At 41.6% G+C, this 27,832-nt stretch overlaps 1 protein-coding gene and 1 long non-coding RNA gene across 5 annotated transcripts in view; one reads left to right on the top strand and one right to left on the bottom strand.

Moving 5' to 3' along the window:
* CAMTA1 (calmodulin binding transcription activator 1) overlaps window positions 1-27,832 on the top strand; it is a 696,897-nt gene that overhangs the window by 9,092 nt on the left and 659,973 nt on the right. For all 4 annotated transcript variants that reach the window (XM_083452043.1, XM_083452044.1, XM_083452041.1 and 1 more), the window contains exon 2: window positions 7,384-7,502. In XM_083452043.1, coding sequence (XP_083308169.1) covers window positions 7,384-7,502 — 119 coding nt within the window. The remainder of the gene's footprint in view (window positions 1-7,383; window positions 7,503-27,832) is intronic.
* On the bottom strand, window positions 12,951-21,641 carry LOC310684099. Its single transcript, XR_014514684.1, has 3 exons — window positions 21,090-21,641; window positions 15,541-17,155; window positions 12,951-14,133 (listed from the first exon to the last, which is right to left on the bottom strand). It is a non-coding gene; the product is annotated as an uncharacterized lncRNA (long non-coding RNA).

The raw sequence follows: 27,832 nt of genomic DNA, 5'->3' as shown, positions 1-27,832 counted from the left end.
AATAACAAGGCATTTAAACCTATTAATAAGCTAGTTTCAATCTGCCCAAAGACCCATGTATTGAATATTTTCCAGGTAAAGTCATCTGAGAAAGTAATTAAAATGTTGAAATTGCCCAAATGCAGTGGCATTCTATCTACTCATTAGATTAATCATTAAGAAACTATGCATTTCTAGAACTGGGAAAAAATTATGTGGAAATAGAAATGGACATTTTCCTGCTCTGCTTCACTGGTTATTCTCTCTAACTGTTGAATGGAGTCTCCAGGATTGGAAACAATGGGCTTCTGAATACCAGTTGCTGAAGATACATAATATTGTACAGTGGTACCTCTGGATGCGAATGGGATCCATTCCGGAGCCCCGTTCGCATCCTGAAGCGAACACAACCCACGTTTGCAGGTCATGATTCGCCTCTTCTGCGCATGCGCGTGACATCATTTTGAGTGCCTGCGCGAGCGGCGAAACCCAGAAGTAATGTCACTGTGGAGCGCAACCCGAAAATGCTTAACCTGAAGCTACTTCAACCCAAGGTATGACTGTAGTTGATCTTGTGTGTTGATCTTGACTTCCTGGAAGCAGGAGGTTGGTTTGCTGGAGTGAAAGCCATTGGGGAATGAGGGTGTTGTCCCTGGGCTTCTCCCCCTCACATCTTCTTTTCATGCTGTGTGTAAGTTACATTCTTCCTGCTCTTTTCTTGAAATTGACTACAGCTGCTGATTATATCTTGGTTATGAAGAAGTCTTTCCTAAACATGCTGCCTGAGGCAAGGGAGTTGTAGTCCAAAACATCTATGGGCACCAGCTTGGGGAAGCATTGGCAGAGTTTCTTGGTAGGGCGTCTACTACCTTACAATGTGAAAGTTGTAATGTTGGAATATATATTTTTTATACAGTCGTACCTTAGAAGTTGAATGGAGTTGTTCGACTTCCAAAACGTTTGGAAACCAAAGTGCGGCTTCTGATTGGCTGCAGGATTGGAAGCCCCGGAAGCTCCGTTGGATGTTCGTGTTCCAAAGAACGTTTGCTAACCAGAACACTCACTTCTGGGTTTGCGGCGTTCGGGAGCCAAAATGTTCGACTTGCAAGGCATTTGGGATCCAAGGTACAACTGTACAGAGGTTTTTTTTAATTTTAGTACAGGTAACTACTTTTTCTTGTTGCAATTTTGTGCCTACACTTGTAGATTCTTATCTCTTACTACTTTAGCTTTTACAATAATTATGGAAAAGACAAGTGCCCTGTAAAAGGCGAGAAAACAATTTTGCAGGCTTTGAAAAACGACTGCCTGGAAGCAAACCTAAATGGTACAAATGCAGCCGCTCCAGGGCTTGTATAAAAAAGGCCAGCTAGGCTGCGTGGAGCTGGAAACTGCCCTGGCGTGTATTGCTGCTTTGTTCAGTTTTCAAGCACATGTTGAGCTTGCAGTCTGTCACCCAGATGGCTATTTTTAGCACTACTACTGCCGCTTTCAGAATTTCTCCCTCCCTCCCCCCTTTCCACTAAACCTTCTTGTTAAATAATATTCTTAGATGTATTTGATCTTACTTGGCGATTTGAGCCTGGCTTAAAACCTGTGCAGTTCATTTTATGCATTTCGTCTTCAGTCTGCTTTCTCATGCATAAACTGAATGGGACTTAAGAGAATGTACATCATCATCATCATCATCATCATCTGGATTTCTTACACACCCTTCACCCTGAGGTCTCAGAGTTGTATGGCAGTGCAACATTAGAAGCAGTTAAAACAGCTTAAAATCAAAAGAATTTGGTGAGATATATATGTCGAAGGCGGGGGTAAAGAGGCGAATTTTCAGCATACAATAAAACCTATATACCGAAGTGCAATAGGGACACGGGTGGCGCTTTGGGTTAAACCACAGAGCCTAGGACTTGCCGATCAGAAGGTTGGTGGTTTGAATCCCTGCAACGGGGTGAGCTCCCGTTGCTCGGTCCCTGCTCCTGCCCACCTAGCAGTTCGAAAGCACGTCAAAGTGCAAGTAGATAAATAGGTATCACTCCGGCGGGAAGGTAAACGGCGTTTCTGTGTACTGCTCTGGTTCGCCAGAAGTGGCTTAGTCATGCTGGCCACATGACCCAGAAGCTGTACGCCAGCTCGCTCTGCCAATAAAGCGAGATGAGCACCGCAACCCGAGGGTCGGCCACGACTGGACCTAATGGTCAGGGGTCCCTTTACCTTTACCTTTACCTTTACTGAAGATGCACCTCTGTGGGGAGGGAATTCTACAACTTAGGAGATGCCACGGGGATGTTCTCTCTTGGGCCAGCACCCCTCAAACATTTGTGGGTGGTACGACTACCCAAGAGGGCCCACAATCTCGAGATGGTCTATATAGGAAAGGAGGTAGCCTATTCAGATATTTGTGGCCTGTAGTGTTTGGTGAAGTATGGCCTTGGTGCTGCTGTGCTCTCTCTTTCTGCGCCCCACCCCCTGCCTCGTACATATCCACCTAAGTCAGCTGGGAGACGAAAGTGAACAGAGAAGTAGCATAGTTTGAATAGGTAGTAGCAGTTAGCTGCATGAGAGTAATTGCATTGAGGAGTTCTGTCATCACATTATTATGTAGTGAGAACTTGATGGGAGTAATCAGCTTGTTTGTGATCCAGAAGAACTGTGTGCAGGGTAAATAAATGACAAGATGTTCAGTCCAAAATATTACTTTTCCAAGCTTCAGGAGAAATGTCTTGAATTGGATAATCATACTGCAGTATGTCTCCAATGACATCTTTATTTCCTCTCTCAAAAATACTTCCCTGAACTCTAAAATTGCTTAGAGGCATAATCTAGTGATTCTGCCAAAGAGCAGTAACATCATTAAATACTTTTCACTGTTTGCATTCATATTCTGGCTGTTGAATTTGTTGGGAGTATACCTGCCCATGCAATGGCTTCCTGCCCACTGCCTGATCTTGTGTAGCAGATTGTTTAGTTCTAAAACAGAGGTTTTCTGCAAGCCTCATTCTGGTGGTTCACAGTATGCCTGTATTAAATAATTGTATTGAACTTTAATTGTATTTTTATTGCTGCTTTTAATTCTTATTGTGTATATTATTGTATTACAATATGTATTCTTCGGAAGGTATACAGTAAAATACAACATAAGAAATAAAAGAAGCAGTAAAATACACTTGGAAATAATCCAGCACAGTGCATTACAATTGCTGCAATAGGCAGAAAAATCATTTAAGTACTCCTCCAATACAATCAGCAATTTTTAAGTGGAGAAAAAAAGTTTGAGAACTACTGTTCTAAAATATAACGATTACCTTTTTGTGACCTAATCTTGAGTGTGTTGAAATTACAAGGGCAGGAAAAGACTTGACCGGACACAGCTGTTTGTCAGTGTTGGGAAGAACAGCCAAGCAGCGCAAGCGTGTTGCTTTTGTATAGTTGGAATAGGCTGTAGGTAGAACAAGACTGCATGTTCTGTGCATTTGTTTTATATTTGTAAACCAGTTAGAAGCCATTTTGGCATATAAGTGGTATATAAATTAATAAATGATGATATTATAAACATGTGTAAATATCTGCAGTCACAGTGGCCAGTATAATGCTCTTAGGGATTTGTTCTTGTGTCCTTGGTTCTTTGTAGGATGGAGAGGTGGAATATAAATACAGTATGTTAAATGAAGTATTTTGAACCCGAATGGAAGGTCTGTTTTATGGGACCCTTTGGTGGGGGATGTACATTGCAAACAGTAAAAAGTTATTTGCACCAAAGCTTTGATAGTTAAAGGCCTACAGTTCCAAATCTATTGGATCACAAAATATGTAAGAACTGGTAAAAAAAAGAGATGGGGGTATGTGTATGTGTATGTAGAGGAAGGGAGGGAGGCATGATTTGTTTGCTGTTGTATGTTTCAAATTTTTATTGTCTATGTTGCCTCCTTTGGGAGGATGAAGTGCAAGGAATGTGAATGAGGCTATAAAACCACCAAGACTTTATAGAGTGTAATTAATTCAGAATCCTTTATGGACTTTTATTGGTTGGCCTTCTCTCCCTTCCCTCAGTTACTTTTAAGACTTTTAAGATTTTTGTACCATGGAGTTTAGATGATTGCTTTGCAGAACTTGGACTGCTGTCCAGTCCAATTTTCCAATTTTTGAGTCCCACTGAGTTCAGTTAGTAATTCCTAAGTTTTGGCTTAGTGTACTACACCCAAGACACTTACGAACGATGCCTTACCTGAATATGTAGCCACTTTGTTATTTTGTCACTGGGAATTTTTTTCTGCTTGAGCTGTATTGATTTTTTTTTTTTAAATGACGTGGAGCTCTTGTTCCCAATACTGAATTCAGTTGTGGTCTGCCACTTGCTGCTCCATGTTCTTGCCTTCTTTTCCCCCAATTTTTGCATTTGTCCACTGTGCACATGAAAGTTCAGTGTATAAAGTGTGGCAGTTTGGTTCTTAGCTCTATTTTACCCTTCCAGTCAATGTGAAGTTTGTATGGGTTCAAGAAATGGATAAGAGGCCTTCACCGGTTTGGTCCTTCATGAGGGTTGTTGGCTGTGCAGGACTCAAGAGAAGACTCAGGATTCACCAGCTGACCATTGGTTCTTGCTGAAAGCCCTGTGATAAGCTTTGAAGCTCTGACAATCAGCTGATCAGCAGTGCCTGCAATCCCCCTTTTGGCCTAGTGCAACTTCAGCTGCCCACAGCTGATGCACATGGCTTTTTCAAAATGGCCTTGTGGGTCAGATGAGGAAGCCTGGCTGGTCTAATTAATTCTACAAGCTGGAGGTTCCCTGCCCCTTCCTGAAGCGATAAAAAGTTGATAGTTCTTGTAGGGACACGGATCCCGTTCGCATCCAGAGGTACCACTGTATATCCAGACCAAAGGCTCCATATTTTGGTTTGTACTAAGCAGTGACTCCACTTGCCGAAAGTTGATAAGAATAAAATGACGCATGATCTCCATGTCTTAACATTTTCTTTACTCTGGCATCAGAACATGTGTAACCCAACAGTACTTCCTTTTCTCTCCCTTTTTATGTTACGTAGATGCTTCAAAGAGGAGCAGCTTTGCTTGATGTTCTGTTATGCAAGCAGCAACTTAGTGTGAATTTGAAAGAATGAAAAGACAGTTTAGATCTGAATGCCAGATCTTTGCTTTAAATAAGGAGAATGATAAAATCGAGAGGTTTCATTTCTGTAATTTTGGTGTTCACTGTAGACTTAGTTCATCAAGGCAGCATGCATAGTCCTTCCCTCCCCACCCCTATTTTATCCTCATAACAACCCTCTGAGGTAGGTTAGGCTTAGAGTTGGTGACTGGTCCGAGTCACCCAGTGAGCTTCATGGCTTAAAGGGGATTTCAACTTGGGTCTCCCCAGTTCTAGACTGACAACCGCTATACCACACTGATCCCTGAGTAAAGCTTCCCTGTCTGTCTTGACCTGGCTCTGCTTCCTGCCTGAGCTTAAACATTTTATAGTACTTTTTTGTCTGGTGAAGCTGATAGATGCTTATAATACAAGTCTTTCTTGAGGACTGTATTTTAGACCATGCACATTATTCCTTGTGTAAGACTGAAAGTAGAAAAACATTTGGAAATGTCAGTGGAAGATAATCTACTTTGCAATGGGATAAGATGTTATTTCTATGTCTGTCTGCCCCCCTCTTTTCTGCAAATTAAATGCAGCCTATATGAATAACCGCTTGTTACCTACACCTTATTTTAGGCCCGGATGTGGTATTCTAACAAATCCTCAAATGTGCTCAATGCACACAACTAAGGCTGATAGTAGAATAATCCACTGCTAGTTTGCTTGTACTGCATCTATGTTTTCCTTTTTGTTATCCAAACTTCTTTTGCTTTTGCTTTAAGATCCTTTGATTATACAAACATACTGCTGAAAAATCTGGAGAGAGGGCCATATTTATTTTTAACTGGTATAAGCTTTTTTTTTTACAGCACCTTGGACAGTACATGCTGTAATCATAGGAATTTAAGTTGAGAAGAACAAACCCTCCCCACAGCTGTGCAGCCTTCCTGTCCATCATGACTTGGGTTTGGTCTCCACGTATCCATGTAGGCGGCCATGCTCCAGCTCACTCTAGACATCTGGGAGACTTTGTGGTTTAGTTGCCATTCAATAGCTATCGTGTTGCTTCAGGAGACTATAGCAGTTTGCAATGGCCAGGCTTCTGCCCTTTTGTATGTGAGGATTGGGATGCTATGGTTATATGGCTTATGCAGTGATCCAGAGCAGGAAAAAAATTCTGGTACTATGGTTTCCCATGGAAACGTATTCATTTCTCAAAATGTGTTGTTGAATAAAATGAATCAGTAGCACAGTGGCCTAGGTCACATGCCACTTTAAAGCATAGTTAAAAACAAGCTGTTGCTTAATGAAGGCAAGCAATGTGCTGGTGCATTTACTCCCCCTATTCCTGCCTTCGTTGCATTGGGAGGGAAATAAACCAGAAGCTGGCTCAGTGTTACTTGCAAACAAGCGCTCATGATCTGTTTCTCTCAAAACATACCACAAGCAGTAAGCCAAGAGCAAACCTTGGCTAATGAGATTCCAGTTGAATTTTCCAATTCAGATTCTGTTTTTCAAGTGGCCTATGACTGCTCCAATCATTTGCAGAAGTGTCAAGAGTTGTTGTGGTGTTACTGAACCATACATGATCTCTTATACTGACCTGACACTCTCAGCACTATTGAACTTGCCCTTCAACTGTCATACCTGATTTTTTTTGTGTGTGTGGAGATAGTGAATAGAGAACATTATTTTGCATTATTTTCCAGTCTAGAACTGGAAGTTATTTGTTGTACTCTTTCTGGTTTGTGGTCAACCCTACACCAAACCCAGGACTCAGGCTCTATTGCTGTAATCTAGGACTATTCATGATTTAAAAAATAAATAAATCCCCAAAGGGATTGTAGTTTAAAATTACCTCTTTAGCTCTCCCTTGTATAGAAGGCATACTGGGGTACTGGGAATGTCTTCTGTAGAAGTGGCAGCAGAGATTGGATTTGCTGTTCTGACACTTCATTTAGTACCACTTGGGAACAAAGCTGCTGGCAGCTTGTGTGGTTGGTTTGGAAAGATGTCAGCTCATAAACTTAGTCTCCGCTTGTGAGATCAAGGGACTATTATGTCTGTGGTACAAGCTTAGATTTGTAGTGGCTCTCAGCCTTATGGCCACAAGTGGTATTCGTAATGCGACAAGTTATGGAGATGAATTCTCTCTCTCTCTCTCTCTCTCTCTCTCTCTCTGTGTGTGTGTGTGTGTGTGTGAGAGAGAGAGAGAGAGAGAGAGAGAGAGAACTTGAACCTTTTGCATCAGAGAGGAGGAATAAGTTCTAAGTCTTGTTTCTGATGTATTGTATTTACTTTTTTCCTCTTTGTAGATGATCATGGAAACAGCAATGGAAGTCATGTAAAAATCTTTTTACCGAAAAAGCTGCTTGAATGTCTACCAAAATGTTCCAGTTTACCAAAAGAGAGGCACCGTTGGAACACTAACGAGGTAGATACATCCAATTTCTGTGTTTTTCCCTGGCTGGATTGTTTAAATCATATCACATTGGAATCAAAATCTTGTTCAGAAAGGCTCTGCCACCATCAGTTCAGAAAGGCTCTGCCACCATCCCCCTCCCCCAGCAAGAATTGTCAATCAAGTCATTGGAAACTTAGCACAAAGTTTGAATTGTTTGTGTTTTTAAAAACAAAGAGGCAGAATTTGTGGGCTCTGCTGCATGTGGCAGGTGTTGGCATTTGTTTGCATGTCTTGCATTTTGCTTCTCTCCAAGGTATAGTTAAGATCTGTGTGAATCTGATGTAAATGCTCTTACACTTGTCAGGAATTAATGAAGACGTAGCTATGGTGCATCTTTGTCTCAAGTGTTAATTTGATAAAGACAGGAGGAAGATGATAAAACTTCCCAACAGCAGAACTGCTCTTGACCCTGCTTGCACAATAACTTCCCTGCTTTTCAAATTGCTTTAATATAGCATCCTCTTGACGGTATAAAGAATGAAATCTAGCCACGTATGAAACATTTGGTAATGTGCATAAAGGCTTTGAGAAATATTTAGTCTCTGAGGAATGTAGCATTCTCATGTCAATTTTTAAAAATCAAACCTTTTAAATTCCAAGATATAGTGGTCAAGTGTGGTTTGTTATAATGCAAAAATATGTGAAGAGATGTGAACTCTATCCAAGCTCTTCTAAGTTCTTTGTTGACTTCTACAGAGTTAAGCACAGGCTTAAATCTCTGCTGTTGAAATGGGTGGGTCTTTAAAGAGCATAATCTTTATTTGGATTGTTCCTTGCAAAGCAAGTATTTCAGTGTAACTTTGGGCTGGGCACTGCGTTTAAGCAGTCACACTCTGCAAAGGTTCTACTTGCAGCTTGTAGAAAAGTATAGGTTTGTCAAGAATAAGTGGCTTGTAAGTAGTTGTGAATATATGCAACTAACAATCTGTGAGGGAAATGTATATTTGATAGTTAACTTGCTAGTTGTCAGAGTTGCTCCAATACCTTTATCTGGTAACTTATTTCAGAAGGGTTCATCATAAATTGGGGGCACCATCTAGCTTAAGTTCAATGCTCTTAACATTCCATTTATTTTAGTGGAAAATTTTAAGCATGTGTTCAGTCAATGGGATTTACTTACCTTTGACAGGATTGTGTCTGTGGTGTAGAACATGCACCTTCACAAGTGGGAAAAAGTGTTGATAGCAAAGTTATATTATCCTTGATTTCCCACTGTCTACCTTTGGTAACTTGTTTAGTATTTCATGGATTTTTTAAAAAAGCTTTTTGTGGTTCCTGACATCTTAGGTGATAACTTCTGTTGGCTTCGTTGTAGTTTTACTTGGCTATTTGTCTTGCAGCCATGCACAATTGGACTCTGTCTCTGTAATTAATACAGCTTTTCCACGTAGTACTCTTGATGTCGTTTGCAAACCATTTTGAATATAATTAGAAAGTTCTGCAGCTTTTAGCGGATAAGTAAGAAAGAGAAAAGTCAATTCCTTCTAAAGGGAGTATCAAGCCTGTGGGCCAATATCTTTTGGTCTTTCTCAAAAGAGTTTTCTCTGATTTTAACCAAATCTCTGGTCTTTTCCATTTCTGCTTCGAAGGATATGAAAATAGCCAAGTGCCATTCATAAAAACTTGTGGGACTGGCTGCCACAGATTAGTTATTCACGATATGTTGATTCCTTAGGCCTAGAACTTCTGCATAGACTGGAGATTTGAATTCCTGTTTGGGTTTAGGCAAGAAGCAGCTGAGTGAGAAGCAACAATAGTACTTCCTCAGTACAGTTAGATAGATATAGGGCAGGGGTGGGAATGGGCCTGTGGTCCTCGATGTTGTTGGACTCTTTCCCCACATGAGCATCAGCCTGCATGGCATAGTGGGTGTTGTAGACCAACAACATCTGAAGGGTCATAGCCTCCCTGTCCCTAATGTAAGGGCTGATCTTACTATCATCCATACAGGATACCAATGAGGACCCCCCCACCCCCGAGAAAGATACAGAAATGCTCTTGCAGGTTAAAGATTTCTGAAAAATCCTTTTTAAAGAGTGTGAGTATATTTGGAATAATCATAGAAACAAAAGGTGCACAGATACATTGCCAGCTGTAGCTCTGAGATACAGCATGGTCCATGTCAATCGGTTTGAAGAATGGCTTCCATTCATTCCGGGAGGGTGGGGCATGATGACAGAACAGCCTCTGTTGGCTTGTGTACTGCTGGTCAGGGAGGGCTGGAGAAGGCCTCCAAGAGCCTGTGGACAGGAGTTGTATTAGCAGTTATGTGGGAAAGATGGCACATTCTCTGTGTAAGCCATAGAACAAATTGCAGTTGTGACCTATGCAGCAACTTGCTTTGTTCTTAGATTAGTGTTGATCACAAATGTGTGTTCTTCTTTGAGTTATGCAGCATAAACAGTTGTATGATCAGGCACGAAATAAATTGTTGACTTTGCAGATGGTGCTCTTGAAGTTGAAGATGCGTCTTTATGGAGAGATTAAAGCAAATGGTTTCAAGTTCTTCAGAACTGCAGTTTCATTTTTACTGCACTCTTTCTCAAAAAAAGAGCAGTTGCTCTTTTATCTTTGAGAATTCTTGGAGAACAGGTGAGGTCCCTACAGACTGGAGGTGGGCAAATGTTGTTCCCATCTTCAAAAGGGGGGAAAAGCAAGACCTAGGTAACCGGCCGGTGAGCTTGACATTGATACAAGGGAAGGTCCTAGTTAATTCAACAATCAGCCTGTGAGCATTTAGAAAAGGATGCTGTAAATACTAAGACCCAGCATGGGTTTCCCAAAAATAGGTCATGCCAGACCAATCTGATTTCCTTTTTCGATGGAATTACATACTTAGTGGATCAGGGAAATGCCATGGACATAGTGTTATCTTGATTTCAGTAAGGCTTTTGACAAAGTGCCCCATGATATTCTTGTGAGGAAGCTGGTAAAATGTGGGTTGAACAAGGCTTCAAGTTGCAAGAAAGAAGATTCCAACTAAATATTCAGATAAACTTTCTGACAGTAAGAGCTGTTCAGCAGTGAAACAGACTCCCACGAGAGGTGGTGGACTCTCCTTCCTTGGAAGTTTTTAAGAAGAGGTTGGGTGTTCATCTGTCATGGATGCTTTAGCTGAGATTCCTGCATTGCAGGGGGTTGGACTACATTCTATAGACTAGATCCAACTCGCAAGATTCTATGATTCTATGACCATAGAGCACATTTTCTTATCTGTAAAATAGACAGGACAGCTGTAGCACAGGGTGGTTCAGATCAAGTCCTGGAAGGAAGAGGAAAGCTTGGAGGAAGGATAATCTCAAACCTTCCATTTAGTAAAGTAACATCTGAAGTTGTGGGTGATGGGAAAGGTATACAGCCTCCTGATGAGGGATTTGCTATTAGCTTGTGGAGATTCACTTAAAGTGTTTGGAAATATGTAGATACACAGTTGCCCAAATGCTGTCTCTTTTAAAATAAAAGTCATGGTGTCTGTTCTTGTCAGAAAAAAACACTACTTGTTCATTTTTTTCCCTTTCAAATTGGAGAAGGTAAATTATATCAGAAGTTAGTTTGATAATGTCATTGTGGCTTCACATGGTTGAGACAGACTAATATACATTTGATGGTTGGGGGGAATAAAAGTTAAGGGTTTGTACAGCCATCATTGCTTAAGTTCGCTACCAATTAACTTCTCCAGCAGTATATGATGCATATCAATTTATATGCCTTTTAAAGAATTCCTGTTATACTCAGGCTAATACTGCTTTTATATGACAGCGCCGCCTCTGGCTTTTTCAGCAAAGGAAGAGGGTGGTCGCTCCATTACTTGGGGTTGAAATTACAAACTACTCATACCACATTCTTGCGATTCCCTAACACTTGTTCATACCGCGGTGTGATTTTTGTCTGTACATGCAGTCTTTTTCTTGGAGTTGTGATTGGCTTCTGTTTTGATTGGATTCAATTTTGGATTCAATTTTGATTTAATTTGTATGCTGCCTTTTCGTTAAAAATTGTACTTAAAGCAACTTGCGATATATGCACATCTCTGGAGAAGATGTTGAAAGGAACCATTCCCATTTGACCATCAAAGCTGTAGTGGTAAACAATGATGTGGGACAGAACTTTATTCTTCCATGGAAAAATTTCCATTGCATAAGTTCATTAAGTAACAATGAATAAGTATTAATAGCAAATACAATATTAGGCGATCATAGCTGTTTCAAAGCTATATTTAATGTCTTTGAGGTGATTATCCCTAGTAAGTATGTGAGAGAATATATATATTTGAAGTCAAATACTTGTGGTGTGTTGGGACAGAAGATTAACTTGGGGCACTTTTTAAGCTTTGTTCACTAAACTAAAGCGGATATGCTAAATGAGATCACCCTAGGGCATCAGAAAAAAATTCTGATGCAAATTACCCCAATCTTCAATAAAATAAAATCAAATCCTGGGAAACCCCTATCACTAATGCCAAGGATTCAGCTTTGTAGCCACCAGCTAGGAGGGGAAAGTGAAATGGCCAGACACCTTCACTTTACTAGCTGAAACTTTCCTTTGCACCCAATTGTATTTGTAGAGGCCCTGCAGCTCTGTGCAAGCACAGGTGTTTGCCAACTACTGGAGAACGTTTAGGGTTGGGCAGATGGGATGGACTTAAGTTGGAGGTTAGGGTAAGCAAAGTAAGATTTGGAGGAATTTGGATTCTTGGCTTGATTAAAAGACAGCAGTGGCTGTTTCACTGATTTCACTGATATCCTTGAGAATTCTTTGAGAACAGGTGAGGTCCCTGCAAAACTGAAGTAGGCAAATGTTGTCCCCATTCAGAATGGAAAAAGAGAAGACCTAGATAACTACTGACCTGTCAACTTGACATTAATACCAGGAAAGGTTCTAGAACACATTATTAGCTGGTCTGTTAGCACTTCGAAAAGTATGTAGTGAATACTAAGAGCCAGCATGGGTTTCTTAAAAATAAGCCATGCCAGACTAATCTTATTACTTTTTTATTATTTATTATTTATTTGATTTACTTTTTGACTTACAAGCATGTTGGATCAGTGGAATGCTATGGATGTAGTGTATCTTGATTTCAGTAAGGCTTTTGATAAAGTCTAACACACTATTCTTGCAAAGAAGCTGGTGAACTGTGGGCTAGATGATGTTGCTGTTGGATGGCCATCTGTCATGGATTCTTTAGTTTAGATTCCTGCATTGCAGAGGGTTGGATTGGATGACCCTTGGGGAATCTCTTCCATATCTCCAATTCTTTGACTTGCGGGTATTGGGTGGTATACAAAATTAATAATAATAATAATAATAATAAGGTATTGGTAGCAAGTGAAAATGATGCCATGTTTCACAGGACAACATCAGTCAGGAACCTGACCCCTGTAAATTGCAAGGTTCACAATGTTCTTCTTAATTGTAACCAGCAAGAGATTTGGTTTTTGGAATGTTTGCAGGAAACAAGGCTTCACCCTTACCTACAGTTAATTTGTAATATAGTTAATGATAGTTACAAGAGCGTTGGATGATTTGATTGGTTCATGAAATAGAGTATCTACAGTGGTTGGTGGACAATCTGTGCTGGCCAGGTTGGCTAACAAGCTTTCAGGGTGCATAGACATTTTTATTATGTGGGCTCACTCTTTTCAGGAACCAAACGCTAACATTTCTGAAATGCCCTTTTTGTGGGAGCAGCAAGACAAGCTTTGCAGTGATCTCCTAGTCAATATTTATGAAGGGCTATGCCCATAAGCTGGCCTTTATAAGGGAAGCCAGCAAGCAAGGTGGATACTGCCCAGCTCTGTTGATTTCAAAGTTTCTTTCCCTGTCCTCACTGGAATGAGCAGATGCCTATTCCATTCTAGCAGCCTTCATGGTTTCCTCCCTCTAAGTGTTGTATAATGTAATGCCACTGTGATAAAAAGATACAGAACATCAGTGCCAGAAGCTGTCAGTTTAATTGGGTCCCAACATTATTGTTTTTATTTGCAATGTAGTCCACACATTATTTTATATTGGAAGGAATTACTCTCATGAAGTTATACAGAGCAAACTCTTCCCTGGTGAAGTTTCCGAAATCTCTTTACACAGGGACTTCATGCCTCTTGGCTTCCACAGTGCCTTTCTGTCTTGGCAGAGTTCATTAAATTGACAGAAACTGAGGTTACCTGCTGTTAATCACAGGCGCAGCTGTCTGTTGTGAAGTTTAGAGCTGGAGTTACGGAATGTACTGTAGCAATCTCTGTTCTCCAAGAAACATCAAAGCCACAGACTTATGTGTTTTAGGAATAGGTCGTGTAAGCAGGCACATTTGCACATCTTTAGTACAGCAGTACAAAAGACACCCTCCTATCAGGGGGCTGAACACCAAGCCAATTTGTACTGCACATGATAGAAAATGTTTTGGTAAAAATACACAGCTTCAGTATTCTGAGAAACATTTGACTGCCAAGTTAATTTTCTCCTTTTAATTTCCTTCATGAGAGCACCTTAGTTATGACCTATAAGTCTCTCTGTAGTTTTCCATTGCCCTGTCTTGTAGCAACATTCACACTTGCAGATTTCAGGCTTAATGTCCCCGGTCTGATATTTTGGTAGATTGCTTGTGCTGGTCATAGGGAGAAAGGAGAAAGTTATTTCCCTTGCTACGGCTGCCACCAGAGAAAAGAGTATAGGGGAGGGATGAAGACAAAACATCTGGCATAGTGTAGAAATCTTGGCAGTGCCCCCCCCCCAAAAAAAAAACAAAAGTGCATGTGCTTTTCTAGGAATCCAGGTTGATGAAGCCAGTTGCATCTAAATCCAAAGTTACTGTGCCAGTCTCCCCCACCCTGATGACTGTGAATGCCATTCTGCTTTCTAAGCAGCTATGCAGCAGCCACTGTGTGCGAGGAGCCAAGATACTGATAGATCAGGAACCCCAGAGGAATTCAGGAGGAGAATTCTGCAGCAATACAGAGAATCACAAGTGAAGGTCAATATCTGCCTACTGCAATTCTTCTGTTTGTGAGCACCTTGCAGCCAGCCTGTCACAGCAGCTTTAGGTATTAATCAGTAGCAACCTCCCTGTTACAGAAAGCTACTGGCAGAGTGGCTTTCTCCCCCTAAGCTATCCTATAAGGTAGGCTGGCTATGAAACATCAGTCCATTTTTTTAAATGGTGCCAACGCTGGTGTGTTCCAACTGCCCCTCAATGAGTCAGGTAAATAAAGTATTTTTCACATAGAAGGGTAGGTGAGTGGAAAGAGAAGCAATAGGCTGTTATGCTTGACTACTAATCTTAGTGAAACTAATTTGGTATATTCTGTAGTATCAAAATCAACTATTTCTACTTGGCTGAATGCGCTGGGGTTGTCCCCACCCCCCAAAATGTGAAAGTAGCGATAACGTCTTAGGCCACTGTACAAAAATATGTTGTGAACAATCCTCTGATGTCCTTTGTATGGAATGTAAATGCAATGAGTTGAGTGCTTTGTGGTCAAGTAAGTTGCTTGTAATGTTTTGGCAGCCTATATAAGGAGGTCATCAAATACATTTTCCTCTTGGGCCTGAGCCTTTGTATTACAAAGTGCTGTGCAGACATTATGAGGGTCAAACTGCCATTGAAAGCATAGCACTCTAGCTTGAACATAGTACTTTTGCTTGGAATGGACTGTTGAGGTAATAGGTTCAAATCCTGTGTTTTGCTGTTCTCAGTATTTCACTAATCTGGGGTTTTGTTTCTGAGAAAAGGTTGAGCTTTGGATGCCTCTGAAGCTCATTCCAACTGCAGGGGTAATTTTCTACCCTCCCCAAGTCAACTTTGCCAAAGAGGGTAGGCCTGTTTTCACAGTCAATGAATGTGTGAACCTCAGTCTCACAAACTAGAACTGTACCCCTGAACACCTCATCTTTCACCTGAAATGTCAGCCAAAGCTTAGAGGCAGAGTTTACACTATGTATGTTCAAATCCATGCGTAGCTAATTAAAAGACAACAGAGTCCTACAATTTGGGTTTGGGGATATTAAGAATTACTGTTAGTTCAGTAGAGAACATATTCATAAATTCAGACTACACTAAATACCAGGATCTGTGTGTCATCGACATATAGCTGATACTGAAATCTCTTTTGGGATGTAGCCAGGATACCTAAGGAAGGGAAAGAATAGCAGGATGGTAAGAATAAACATAAAGGGACCCCCAACAAAGAGCAGGAAAGCAGAGAAAGAGTGTTTCCCTGTGGAAACATTGAAAGAACAGGCAAGAGAACTGGCTGAGGACGGAATCGTGGAGAGCTGGGGCATAAAGGGAGACAAGAGGGTGGGATAGGATTGAGGAGGGTATCAAAGTTGGAGAAGATGCTTCAAGAATTCCTGGTGTGGGTTAAAGAGGTGGTGTAGTCTTTTTTGGCTGCACTATAAAACAGATGAGAAGGTGCAAGGTTGTGGATGAAATTGGCCACGTCTTTTGTTCTCCTCCAGAGGTGTTCAGCCTCGAGAGAACATGAATGGAGACAGCAGTGGGCCAGGGCTGGGAATGAGAGGAGTTAGTAGTCTCCTGGAAAAGTGGGCAGATATGTCTAGCTGCGGGCAGGATAGAATGAATTGAAAGTGAAAACTGCAGAGTCTGAGAAGGAGGCAAAGACAGCAGATGGAGAATCAGTGGATTGGAGGTCTTGGGAGGAGCAAGAGGCAAAATGTGGGGAGGTGGATGAAGTAGATGAGGTATCAGTCTGACAGAGGGAATTTCACTACAGAAGCATTTGAGATTGAGTGGTTTTTGGTGAAGAGAAACTCAAGAATGCCCAAGGCAGTGAATGGGGAGTCTGTTCAAAGCTGAAGAAAGACGAGGCCAAGAAGTCAGGGCGATAATCAACGTGAATGCTGAAGTCAACCAGGAGCAAAGTAAAAGTGTTATCCCAAACTCAGGTCATGCAGGTCACATGCCTTTGAGCCTTCAGATTCTATATCTGTGTAGGGACAGAGGGACAGTTGTGAATTTTTTGTTTGATTCTATACACATGCAATAAGACAAAGCAAGATCACTTACGGTAGTTGAAGACAAAATGGTCAGAACTTCCTAGAAGCAAAGGCTAGTCGTTATTCAGTGGAACGTTCTGCAGCATGTCAAGGACTGTAAATGTTCATACTTGATGGTTAACAGATAATAGTTAACACAATAATAAATGCCATGTATGCAACACCTTAGAGATTATGTCTGATTCTTGACCTTAAAATTCAAGTATTTTGACCTGGTTATCTCAGGTTTTGTTTATAAGCCCATGAGTTTAATTTTAAGAGATTTTCCACTGCTGGAAGCAGCTTATATGTGGCAGATCAGCAACATAAAATAATCCAGAAAATGGGTGCATTAGGCTGATGCCTTCTTTTAAAAAAACCCAAAATAAAAAATTGAGAGCTTGTTCACCTGTTCATGTATCTCACTTATGCTGCATTTGATGTCTGGCAGCTTTGTTGAGAAACATTTCTGCTTTTGAGAAAAGCGAAGGTTCTCTCTCTGATGTTATAGCAAGTCATTCCTTGATGTGCAGGGAAGCTTGAGTCATGCTTGTGAATATTGATGTGATGTTGACTTGCCCATAACAGACAACTGTGTGTATATGTCCAGCGTGGAGGTGCAGTAGGTGCATCTGTAATGAAAGCAGACAGTTTCAGTCATGGCTGCGGTGCTCTTCTCCTCTTTCCTGAAATTCTGCTGAGTCATTTAGTACCCACTCCATGAGCTTCTTCCACCCCATACTCCGTCCCCTGCATTGTGCAAAACTGACTTGGCTACTCCACATTTTGCCTTTAAAAGAACCTTGAGGCAGAATTGAAATTTCTTCGTGCTGTGTTAAATTTACATAGTGCAGAATTTGCTGTTAATGTTGCCCTGCTGTATGTTTCTGCTAATGTTTACCAAATTAGCAAACGTTCCGAGTAGGCACAGTAATTTCACACGATTGAAAGGTTATAATTCTGGCTGATTTTTAAACAAACACATCGTACTAACTGTTGGGCTTCCAAAGAAGGTGATCAAAGCAGTGCTGTGTTTTCCTTAAACTGCTGCATGGAAGTAGCTTTCTTTTTTGCTGCTTTTTCCAGTCTTTATTATTATTATTATTTTAGCCATAGGTAATATCACCTAGTTACAGTTCCCATATAACTTACAATTTCTCCAGATCTTTAAATGTTTTTGAAAAATATTTAAAGGAGCTGTTGAACGAATGAATAAATTTGAAATGCACACTACCTAATTGTTATAAATGAATATTTCAGAGGAGTTTGGGATGAAACTATATTGTTGGGAACCATGAAAAATGCCTCTAGACCAGGGGTGTCAAACTCAAATTCATCGGGGGCCGCATCAGCAGTTTGGTCACCCTCAAAGGGCCAGTTGTATCTGTAGGACTTTATCAAAGTTATTTTTCCTTAGGCACTGGTGTGTGTTGTCTTGAACCTATACATTATTTAATATACCTATTCCAGTACGATTTTAAATAAGAATAGAAGAAATAATAATGATTTTTTTAAAAGATTATGAGATGGGCTTCCAGGCAGACTGGAGCTCCAACGGGGAGGAGACAGGAGCCTGTCCCAACACAGCAGAGCAGAAGCCATCTCCTCACCAGCTGCAGCGCCGCAGTGGCCTATTCTTGCGGCCCGAGCGAGTGACCGAGCGGCGTCCCAAGTGTGGCTCTCGCTCCCTGCCCTCGCTGCCAGCCTCCGCGGCTCTCTTGGGCTCCAAAAGTTGCCGCACGTGCGACCCGCCCCCTCGAGCAGCCGTGCCTGGGAGGCTCCGAGGGGCGGAGGCAGCCGGCTCCGAGCTTGGCTTGGCGGGACCGCCTCCTCCGCAGCGAGCCCCGGACTGGACTGAGCGAGCCTCTTTGCCCGGTCCGCAAGGCAGGCAAAAGTTGTGGGACCGGCCGGTAGGCAGCGCCGACGGGGCGCGTCGGTTGGAGCCCTGTCTGCAAGCAGGCAGGGAAGGCTGTTCGCGTGGGTCACTTTTTAGAAAGGCAGAGAGCCTCTGCCGGAGTGCGGACCCTAAAATCTGGGTCGGGACCAGTAAAAAGGACGAGAAGCTCGCTTCCTCGCCCTTGATGCCACGGGCCACATGACGAGGTCTGGCGGGCCGGATTTGGCCCGCGGGCCTTGTGTTTGACACCCATGCTCTAGACAGACCTTCAGTTCATCATTATTTCAGTGAAAAGGGATTGGTGCCATGCAGAGTCGGTGAAGAAGAGAGAGGAAAAACCTGCCAGGCCATGTCTGAATTATCTCCCCCTAACCCAGCAGGAGGCAGGGCAGGGTTTGAAGTGAGCAAACAAACCCTTAAGCAACTTTGGAAATACTTCTGGGCCCTTTCATTGAAAGGGCAGTAGGGAGTGACTGGCAGATCCTAATGGACTCCTCTATTGTGCTTAAAGCCAATTAATAGCATAGTTTACGAAAAGTAGCCAAGGTTACCATTTGAAGTGCAGATTCCTTAGCTGATGGGGCCAATAAATCTTCCAATCAGTCTACTGTGATAGGCTTTCATCACTTTCTCTTTCTGGGAAAACTGGAAGACTAATTTTAGACTTGCCAGTGGCCTGGACTCAGAAGTGAGAGATGATTAAGTTCAGGACACTTTGCCTTTACGTACATGAAAAAAGAAGTGTTATTAACAAGGGCACTGTAAAGTGCATGTGTGTGCACACTCCTGCCCCACAGCATTGTAAATTTAGTACAATTTACACAAAAGTTTGGGACTGCAGCTTTGGGCTGATGGTTGTCTGTTCATGGTTGCTCTATGCAGTGACAATATGCCCATCGGTTCTCTTTTCTGTGGCCCTGGGGTTCTTGGAACAGAACTCTGAAATAACTGACTGGTAGATCTGGCTGGATAGCCTCAGAGAGAGAGAGAGAGCGAGCATGTGGTAACTGGCCTATCTATTTGTATTAACATTATTCCATAGCTGATGCGCAGGACGTCCTCCTTTATTTATTTGAGACTTAAGGCTTCAACTGCTTCATTCCACTGGGTTTCTATACCATATGTGTCCCATTAATGGGTTACTACCATCTCTTTAGTGTTGGGAAAATGACACCATATCATATACCCATGGTTTCCAGTAATTTGTGACTTTGTAGTACCAAGACCTTTTGAGGGACACATGATTTTTTGTGTGTGTGTTGGCATTTCCCCCCTTCTTTGTTACATTATTCCAGTTCATTAAAATCCTTGTAAACGTTGAATAGAAGAGTGAAGAGATATTTGTGTCTACTGATTAACATCATCATTTTATTTGTATGCCACCTTTCCATAGTTGCAACTATGCTCAAGGTGGCTTGCAACATGACAAGATTTGCATAATTACAAAATTACATAATTACAAACATAGCAGAAATCATAAACAATAAATAAAACACATCAAAACGTTCACAACCAAATGGAGACAATTTCCACGTAAACCATAAGATCTAAAAATAAAGATACAACAATGATATCAGTAACAGCAACAACAACATAACATAAAAATGTGATTGATCTCTGGAAGCATAGGTATTTGATTGTCATCCACTGCCAGTCCTTTCACTAGCAGTATCTGCCATTTGTTTGTGTCAAATTTGTTGTGATTAGAAAGCTTGCTGGTGATTGTACCACAGACTCTAAAATTGTATCCTTGCATTCTGAATAAGTTGACGGGAAAGAATAATTATTGAGCAATAGGATTCTGCGCAGAAAACTTTCAACTATGATTTTGGTTTTGCAGTATCTGTTGAACTGTATGGTGCAATAGCCCACTTGGTGGCTTCTAGATGTTTTGGAAGACAACTTCCATGGCTATGTTGATTGGGACTGATTAGAGTCAGGGGTCATTAAGAGAGTCAAGTTGGCTTCAGGATTGCTTTGTGAACTTGGATAAAGTGTCTATTTTTTCAGGGAATATTTCCTAAATTTTGAAGGGTGAAGGATTTGTTTTCTGTGGAGTGTGTGTCTGGTATGTGTGCACCGTAAAATTCATGTAACACTACCCCTTTGCTCACTTTGGAGAGGGTTCTCGGTCCCGAATGGCACCTCTTTAACAGTATGTTTCCCTGTCTGTATCCTTCTAAACAGGTTTCTCCCTTCTTTTCAGCTGGCATTGCTATAGTCTGTTATATCCATTTATTTGGTTCCAACAATTTCTCCACCAGGCTTTTAATTGTGCCTGTATGATCTTTTATGGCACTTTGTGCATAATATATGTGTTTCACAATATAGTTCACCAACTCTGGTGCTTTAGACATCTCTCTCCCCAATTCATGTACCTTTTCCTGAACAGGCCAGCTAGAAAATTGACCTATCTCTGCTGAATGTCAGAGCACAGAATCTGACCGTTCTACCCATTATTATATTCCTATTCAGTTCTAGAAAGGGAGGGTCATTAATGTACTGAAACAGTGAAGAGACTTTCTACAACTAGCGGTTAGCTGCCTCATAAATAAATAAATAAATAAATAATTTGGAGAGAGGCCTTTAAAGATGCTTGCTAAGAAGGTGAATTTGCTCTTCAGGTGCCTGAATATAGCTCCTGCTTTGCTTCACGTCTTTCACCCTACCTGTCTTTTATGCTGCCCATTTTCCCCAAGGAGTTTTTTTCTGTCCACCAATATAGCTTCCTTTAGTCTTAATTTCCTGCTGTACATTTTTTCACTCATTATATTTTCTCCCTCCTTGTTTTGCGGGCTGCATCATCTTCCCCCACATTCTCTACCAAAGACTCTTTCGAAGTCTTAGTTTCTCTTGCCTTCCACCACTCTAATCCCCCACCCTCACCCCCATGGAATTTCTGTGCTGCCTTCCTACTGTAGAGGTCAGGAACTTTGTTCTCCAAATGCCATTATGTTGTAAATAATGGTCCACACCAGCCAAAGGTCATAAAAGTGGCTAGTGTTCTTAGAGCTAAGCTGCTGTATTCCTTATTCCTTTCTGCTCCCTCCACCCAGCACTTAATACATGTGTGTCCTTTATCCTCAGGACTGTAACCTACTGAGTTCAATGAGATTTTCTAGTAGGTGTGCCTGGGGCTGCAGCCTTCCCAACTGTTTTGAGGGTAGCCATAAATTGGAGGGTTGTATTCTACTAAGTAGTACTTAAGTAGACCTATTGGGATGAATTCATCTAAGTGTGTCATGGCCATGAATTTCAGTGGGTCTACTCTCGGTCAGATTAGCATTGTATATAACCTGACAAAAATGAATATATCAAAATACTTTATTTGCGCTTTCGTATACATCCATTAGCGTTTGTTTCATTGTTTGCTGATTGTTTGTACTTTGAAAAAATGTGAATAAATACATTCTAAAAAGCATCCTAACACTGTATGCATCTGATACATTGCAAATCTCTCCCTGGCAGTAAATGAAAGATGATCAGCAGCCTTTTTAATGCTATGCCAATTCCTTGTATCAGTAGGTACGTTTGCCTTTTTAAAATTCATCTCCTGCCCTAGCCATGTAATAGTGAATCTTGTGCTGACTAGTGGTTGTATGTGAAGCATCAAGGGTTGTATTAAATGATTCTTCAGTTTTGCACGTTTTCCAGTGGCCTCTTCCTTTAGGACTAATTCAACCCTCTTATACTTTGATGGATGCAGGTAGTATTTTTTCAGCTTCCAGGTACACCAGCTTGTCTCTTGTTGCCCTGGGGACCTGTCCCAACATCTCCTTTGCCACTCTCTGACCCATGCCCATTCCATAAGCATTAGTATTTCTCTAGGTGCTATTTACAGCAGGTAATGGTAAGCAAGTAGTATTTCTGCTTCCTTCTTTCCTCTTCTCTCACTTTCAGCGGTGGCCACTCATTTTATGTACAGCATTCTGTATCTGAAATATATTTAGAGCATCCAGCCTTTCTCACTGAAATCAATTATTGAGTATTTTCTTGTATAGGCCTTTTCTATTTGTGCATCTCTATGCCCCACCCCCACTACTTCTCATGTTGCTTTTGTTTTCCATGTGAAATAACCCCCCTTGGAAGCATAGAAAGCGAGATTGAAAAGGCAGCATTTCAGCAACTTAGAAAATGTAATATTCTTCATTCCCAATTCATTTGATAAGTGAGCCAGTTCATCCGCCTCTTTTATTCTAGTGCCTTGCACAAAGATGTTTAAATCGACTTTGGAAAATAGTTTCTTTGTAAAATGCTGTGTAGAAGTACCAGGACCTGCAATACATATTGTAGAACATTTCCTTGAATGCTGATTTCCAGAGGCTGAGTGTTTTGTGATGCAGCAGCAGCTAATTGCTGCTTCTGCCCTCCAGATAAGCAGGATAAACACTTTGATAAAATTGAACAAATTACTGCATCTCTGCCAGGGTTTTGTGTGTGCGTTTATTTTTTTGCTAGCATGTTTTGAGATGTTTGGTTATTGCAGGAGGAATGGAATCATGGGTAATTTGTGATTACTTTTTCAGAAATAAGTAAATATTGGGAATTATTTCCAGAAATTTGAAGCAATGGGAAGGATGGATCCCCTCCATCCAGGGTATGTTCATTGCTGGGCAGACTACCACCCCTCAAAACTTTATTGGCCATGGCTGCCCATGGGCTCTCTGGCAACTATGGAATGGTTTGTATCCCTGGACCTGCTTAAGGCCAATCTTCTCCATGGGTGTGGTAAGAACATGGCTGTCTGAAGTCAAGATACCTCTGGGTGTTGGAAAAAATGTAATAAATGCTTTAGGGCCAAGAAAAGTGAATATGAATCTTTTAAAAACTCTTGTATTCAATCAACAATTTAAAAACAGAATGTTGTTGTTGTAGCTCAAGTGTATTAACTTCAATGGGTTGTATTCAACATTGGTTCTACTCAGTGTAGAGCCATTTAAATTAATAGACATGGTCTGTTAAATTCAGTGGATCTACTGTCTGTTGGTCTAATGTTGGATACAACCCCAAGTTTGTAGTTTGGATTTCAAGGACAATCTTTTTAAAAATTTCAAACTGTTCAGTTTCTACACACTTTAGAGTGAGCAAACTTGGCCCATACATTCCTTTTCATTTCCTCTCTCATGGAAAAGGACACAGTCTTTCCATTTGCAGACATAATGGTGAAATGACTTACTCTTATCATAAATATTTGTAACTCATATTGCCATAAAAAAGGAATTCATGGGTTTTTAAAGTGTGTGTGTGTGTGTGTGTGTGTGTGTGTGTATGTATGTATATATTTATTGTTATATATAAATAGAGATTGTCTACAACAGATAAAGATGAGATGACAAATACAATAATTCAGTGGTTTAAAAACTGCACAACAATGGGAGGATGTCAAAGATGAGGCAAAGGTTGTTGTTGTTGTTGTTTAGTCGTTCAGTCGTGTCCGACTCTTCGTGACCCCATGGACCAGAGCACGCCAGGCACTTCTGTCTTCCACTGCCACCCGCAGTTTGGTCAGATTCATGTTTGTAGCTTCGAGAACACTGTCTAACCATCTCGTCCTCTGTCGTCCCCTTCTCCTTGTGCCCTCCATCTTTCCCAACATCAGGGTCTTTTCCAGTGGGTCTTCTCTTCTCATGAGGTGGCCAAAGTATTGGAGCCTCAGCTTCACGATCTGTCCTTCCAGTGAGCACTCAGGGCTGATTTCCTTAAGAATGGATGCGTTTGATCTTCTTGCAGTCCATGGGACTCTCAAGAGTCTCCTCCAGCACCATAATTCAAAAGCGTCAATTCTTCGGCGATCAGCCTTCTTTATGGTCCAGCTCTCACTTCCATACATCACTACTGGGAAAACCATAGCTTTTACTATACGGACCTTTGTTGGCAAGGTGATGTCTCTACTTTTTAAAATGCTATCTAGGTTTGCCATTGCTTTCCTCCCAAGAAGCAGGCGTCTCTTAATTTCGTGGCTGCTGTCACCATCTGCAGTGATCATGGAGCCCAAGAAAGTAAAATCTCTCACTGCCTCCATTTCCTCCCCTTCTATTTGCCAGGAGGTGATGGGACCAGTGGCCATGATCTTCGTTTTTTTGATGTTGAGCTTCAGACCATATTTTGTGCTCTCCTCTTTCACCCTCAATAAAAGGTTTTTTAATTCCTCCTCACTTTCTGCCATCAAGGTTGTGTCATCTGCATATCTGAGGTTGTTGATATTTCTTCCAGCAATCTTAATTCCGGCTAGGGATTCATCCAGCCCAGCTTTTCGCATGATGAATTCTGCATATAAGTTAAATAAGCAGGGAGACAAAATACAGCCTTGTCGTACTCCTTTCACAATTTTGAACCAATCAGTTGTTCCATATCCAGTTCTAACTGTAGCTTCTTGTCCCACATAGAGATTTCTCAGGAGACAGATGAGGTGATCAGGCACTCCCATTTCTTTAAGAACTTGCCATAGTTTGCTGTGATCGACACAGTCAAAGGCTTTTGCATAGTCAATGAAGCAGAAGTAGATGTCTTTCTGGAACTCTCTAGCTTTCTCCATAATCCAGCGCATGTTTGCAATTTGGTCTCTGGTTCCCCTGCCTCTTCTAAATCCAGCTTGCACTTCTGGGAGTTCTCGGTCCACATACTGCTTGAGCCTTCCTTGAAGAATTTTAAGCATAACCTTGCTAGCGTGTGAAATGAGTGCAATTGTGCGGTAGTTGGAGCATTCTTTAGCACTGCCCTTCTTTGGGATTGGGATGTAGACTGACCTTCTCCAATCTTCTGGCCACTGCTGAGTTTTCCAAACTTGCTGGCATATTGAGTGTAGCACCTTAACAGCATCATCTTTTAAAATTTTAAATAGTTCAGCTGGAATACCATCACTTCCACTGGCCTTGTTATTTGCAATGCTTTCTAAGGCCCATTTGACTTCACTCTCCAGGATGTCTGGCTCAAGGTCAGCAACCACACTACCTGGGGTGTACGAGACATCCATATCTTTCTGGTATAGTTCCTCTGTGTATTCTTGCCACCTCTTCTTGATGTCTTCTGCTTCTGTTAGGTCCTTACCACTTTTGTCCTTTATTATGGTAATCTTTGAACGAAATGTTCCTTTCATATCTCCAATTTTCTTGAACAGATCTCTGGTTCTTCCCATTCTGTTGTTTTCCTCTATTTCTTTGCATTGCTCATTTACGAAGGCCTTCTTGTCTCTCCTTGCTATTTTTTGGAATTCTGCATTCAATTTCCTGTATCTTTCTCTATCTCCCTCGCATTTTGCTTGCCTTCTCTCCTCTGCTATTTGTAAGGCCTCATTGGACAGCCACTTTGCTTTCTTGCATTTCCTTTTCATTGGGATGGTTTTCGTTGCTGCCTCCTGTATAATGTTTCGAGCCTCCATCCATAGTTCTTCAGGCACTCTGTCCAGCAAATCTAAATCCTTAAACCTGTTCCTCACTTCCACTGTGTATTCATAAGGGATTTGGTTTAGATTGTATCTTACCGGCCCAGTGGTTTTTCCTACTTTCTTCAGTTTAAGCTTGAATTTTGCTATAAGAAGCTGATGATCTGAGCCACAGTCAGCTCCAGGTCTTGTTTTTGCTGACTGTATAGAGCTTCTCCATCTTTGGCTGCAGAGAATATAATCAATCTGATTTCGATGCTGCCCATCTGGTGATGTCCATGTGTAGAGTCGTCTCTTGTGTTGTTGGAAAAGAGTGTTTGTGATGACCAGCTTGTTCTCTTGACAGAACTCTATTAGCCTTTGCCCTGCTTCGTTTTGAATTCCAAGACCAAATTTGCCAGTTGTTCCTTTTATCTCTTGATTCCCTACTTTAGCATTCCAATCCCCTATAATGAGAAGAACATCCTTCTTTGGTGTCACTTCTATAAGGTGTTGTAAGTCTTCATAGAATTGGTCAATTTCAGTTTCTTCAGCACCAGTAGTTGGTGCATAAACTTGGATTACTGTGATGTTAAAAGGTCTGCCTTGGATTCGTATCGAGATCATTCTATCATTTTTGAGATTGCATCCCAGTACAGCTTTCGCCACTCTTTTGTTCACTATGAGGGCCACTCCATTTCTTTTACGGGTTTCTTGCCCACAGTAGTAGATATGATAGTCATCCGAACTGAATTCGCCCATTCCCGTCCATTTTAGTTCACTGATGCCCAGGATGTCAATGTTTATTCTTGCCATCTCATTTTTGACCACATCCAACTTACCCAGGTTCATGGTTCTTACATTCCAGGTTCCTATGCAATATTTTTCTTTACAGCATTGGACTTTCCTTTCGCTTCCATGCATATCCGCAACTGAGCGTCCTTTCGGCTTTGGCCCAGCCGCTTCATCAGCTCTGGATCTACTTGTACTTGTCCTCCGCTCTTCCCCAGTAGCATGTTGGACGCCTTCCGACCTGAGGGGCTCATCTTCCAGCGTCATATCTTTTATATGCCTGTTGTCTTTGTCCATGGAGTTTTCTTGGCAGGGATACTGGAGTGGCTTGCCGGTTCCTGCTCCAGGTGGATCACGTTTGGTCCAAACTCTCCACTATGACCTGTTCATCTTGGGTGCCCTGCTCGGCATAGTTCATAGCTTCTCTGAGTTCTTCAAGCCCCTTCGCCACGGCAAGGCAGTGATCCATGAAGGGGTGAGGCAAAGGTGGGAAGCTCTATTGCTGGGCATACAATCAAAGTGAAGCGCCCCCCCCCCCCCGCCAGCAATGTTCCAACCAAGTGCCACTCAAATGTTCATCACCCACACTTGAGTTTGATGGGAAAGAAAAGGTGTTGAGTGCCATTCTCATATGAGTTGCACAACACTCCACATCCCCAGATGATCTCACCCAGTGGGTTTGCCAGCAGCCAAATTGTCAAATAGGAATCCCCCAGCTCAGCCTTCTGGAACTGTCTGTCCAGGAAGGGCTGAAACCCAATTCCCATTCCAATTGGATGGTCCAGAATGGTGCCGTATTCAATTATATCAAATGCCATTGAACGGTCCAGTAGAACCAGCAGGTGGCACTCTTCCCAGTGTGGTTTGACCAACTGGGTAACAACAACCATAACAGGACCTTAATCTATTTCATCTGGGAGAATGTGGACTGATGTCACTACCACATTTTCAAACACCTTGCTCGGAAAAGGAATATTAGTGATTACCTGGAATATGGTGGGATTCAGTAAGGACTATGTTAGCAAAGTTCTTAACCACTACCTCATTTAATAAGGAAGTGTTTATCACTCTCCTCACCCACTTGGTCAGCCCACCCCTGGATATCTTTGTCCACCAGAAAGTATAAGGACAGAATATGTTCTTAGTTTATCTACTGACTCTGCCCTAACCATTATGGTTTAGGGACCCCCTCCCCTAATGTAAGTTTGACACTGGGCCCTATTTAGTTAATTAATTTTTGTTATAGTGTGAGAGGTCGAA

Source organism: Podarcis tiliguerta (assembly GCF_965153285.1).
Source record: "Podarcis tiliguerta genome assembly, chromosome: 8".
Taxonomy (NCBI): Eukaryota; Metazoa; Chordata; class Lepidosauria; order Squamata; family Lacertidae; genus Podarcis; species Podarcis tiliguerta.
The sequence above is the reverse complement of the archived record's forward strand: the minus strand, read 5'-3'. Positions and strand labels throughout refer to the sequence as shown.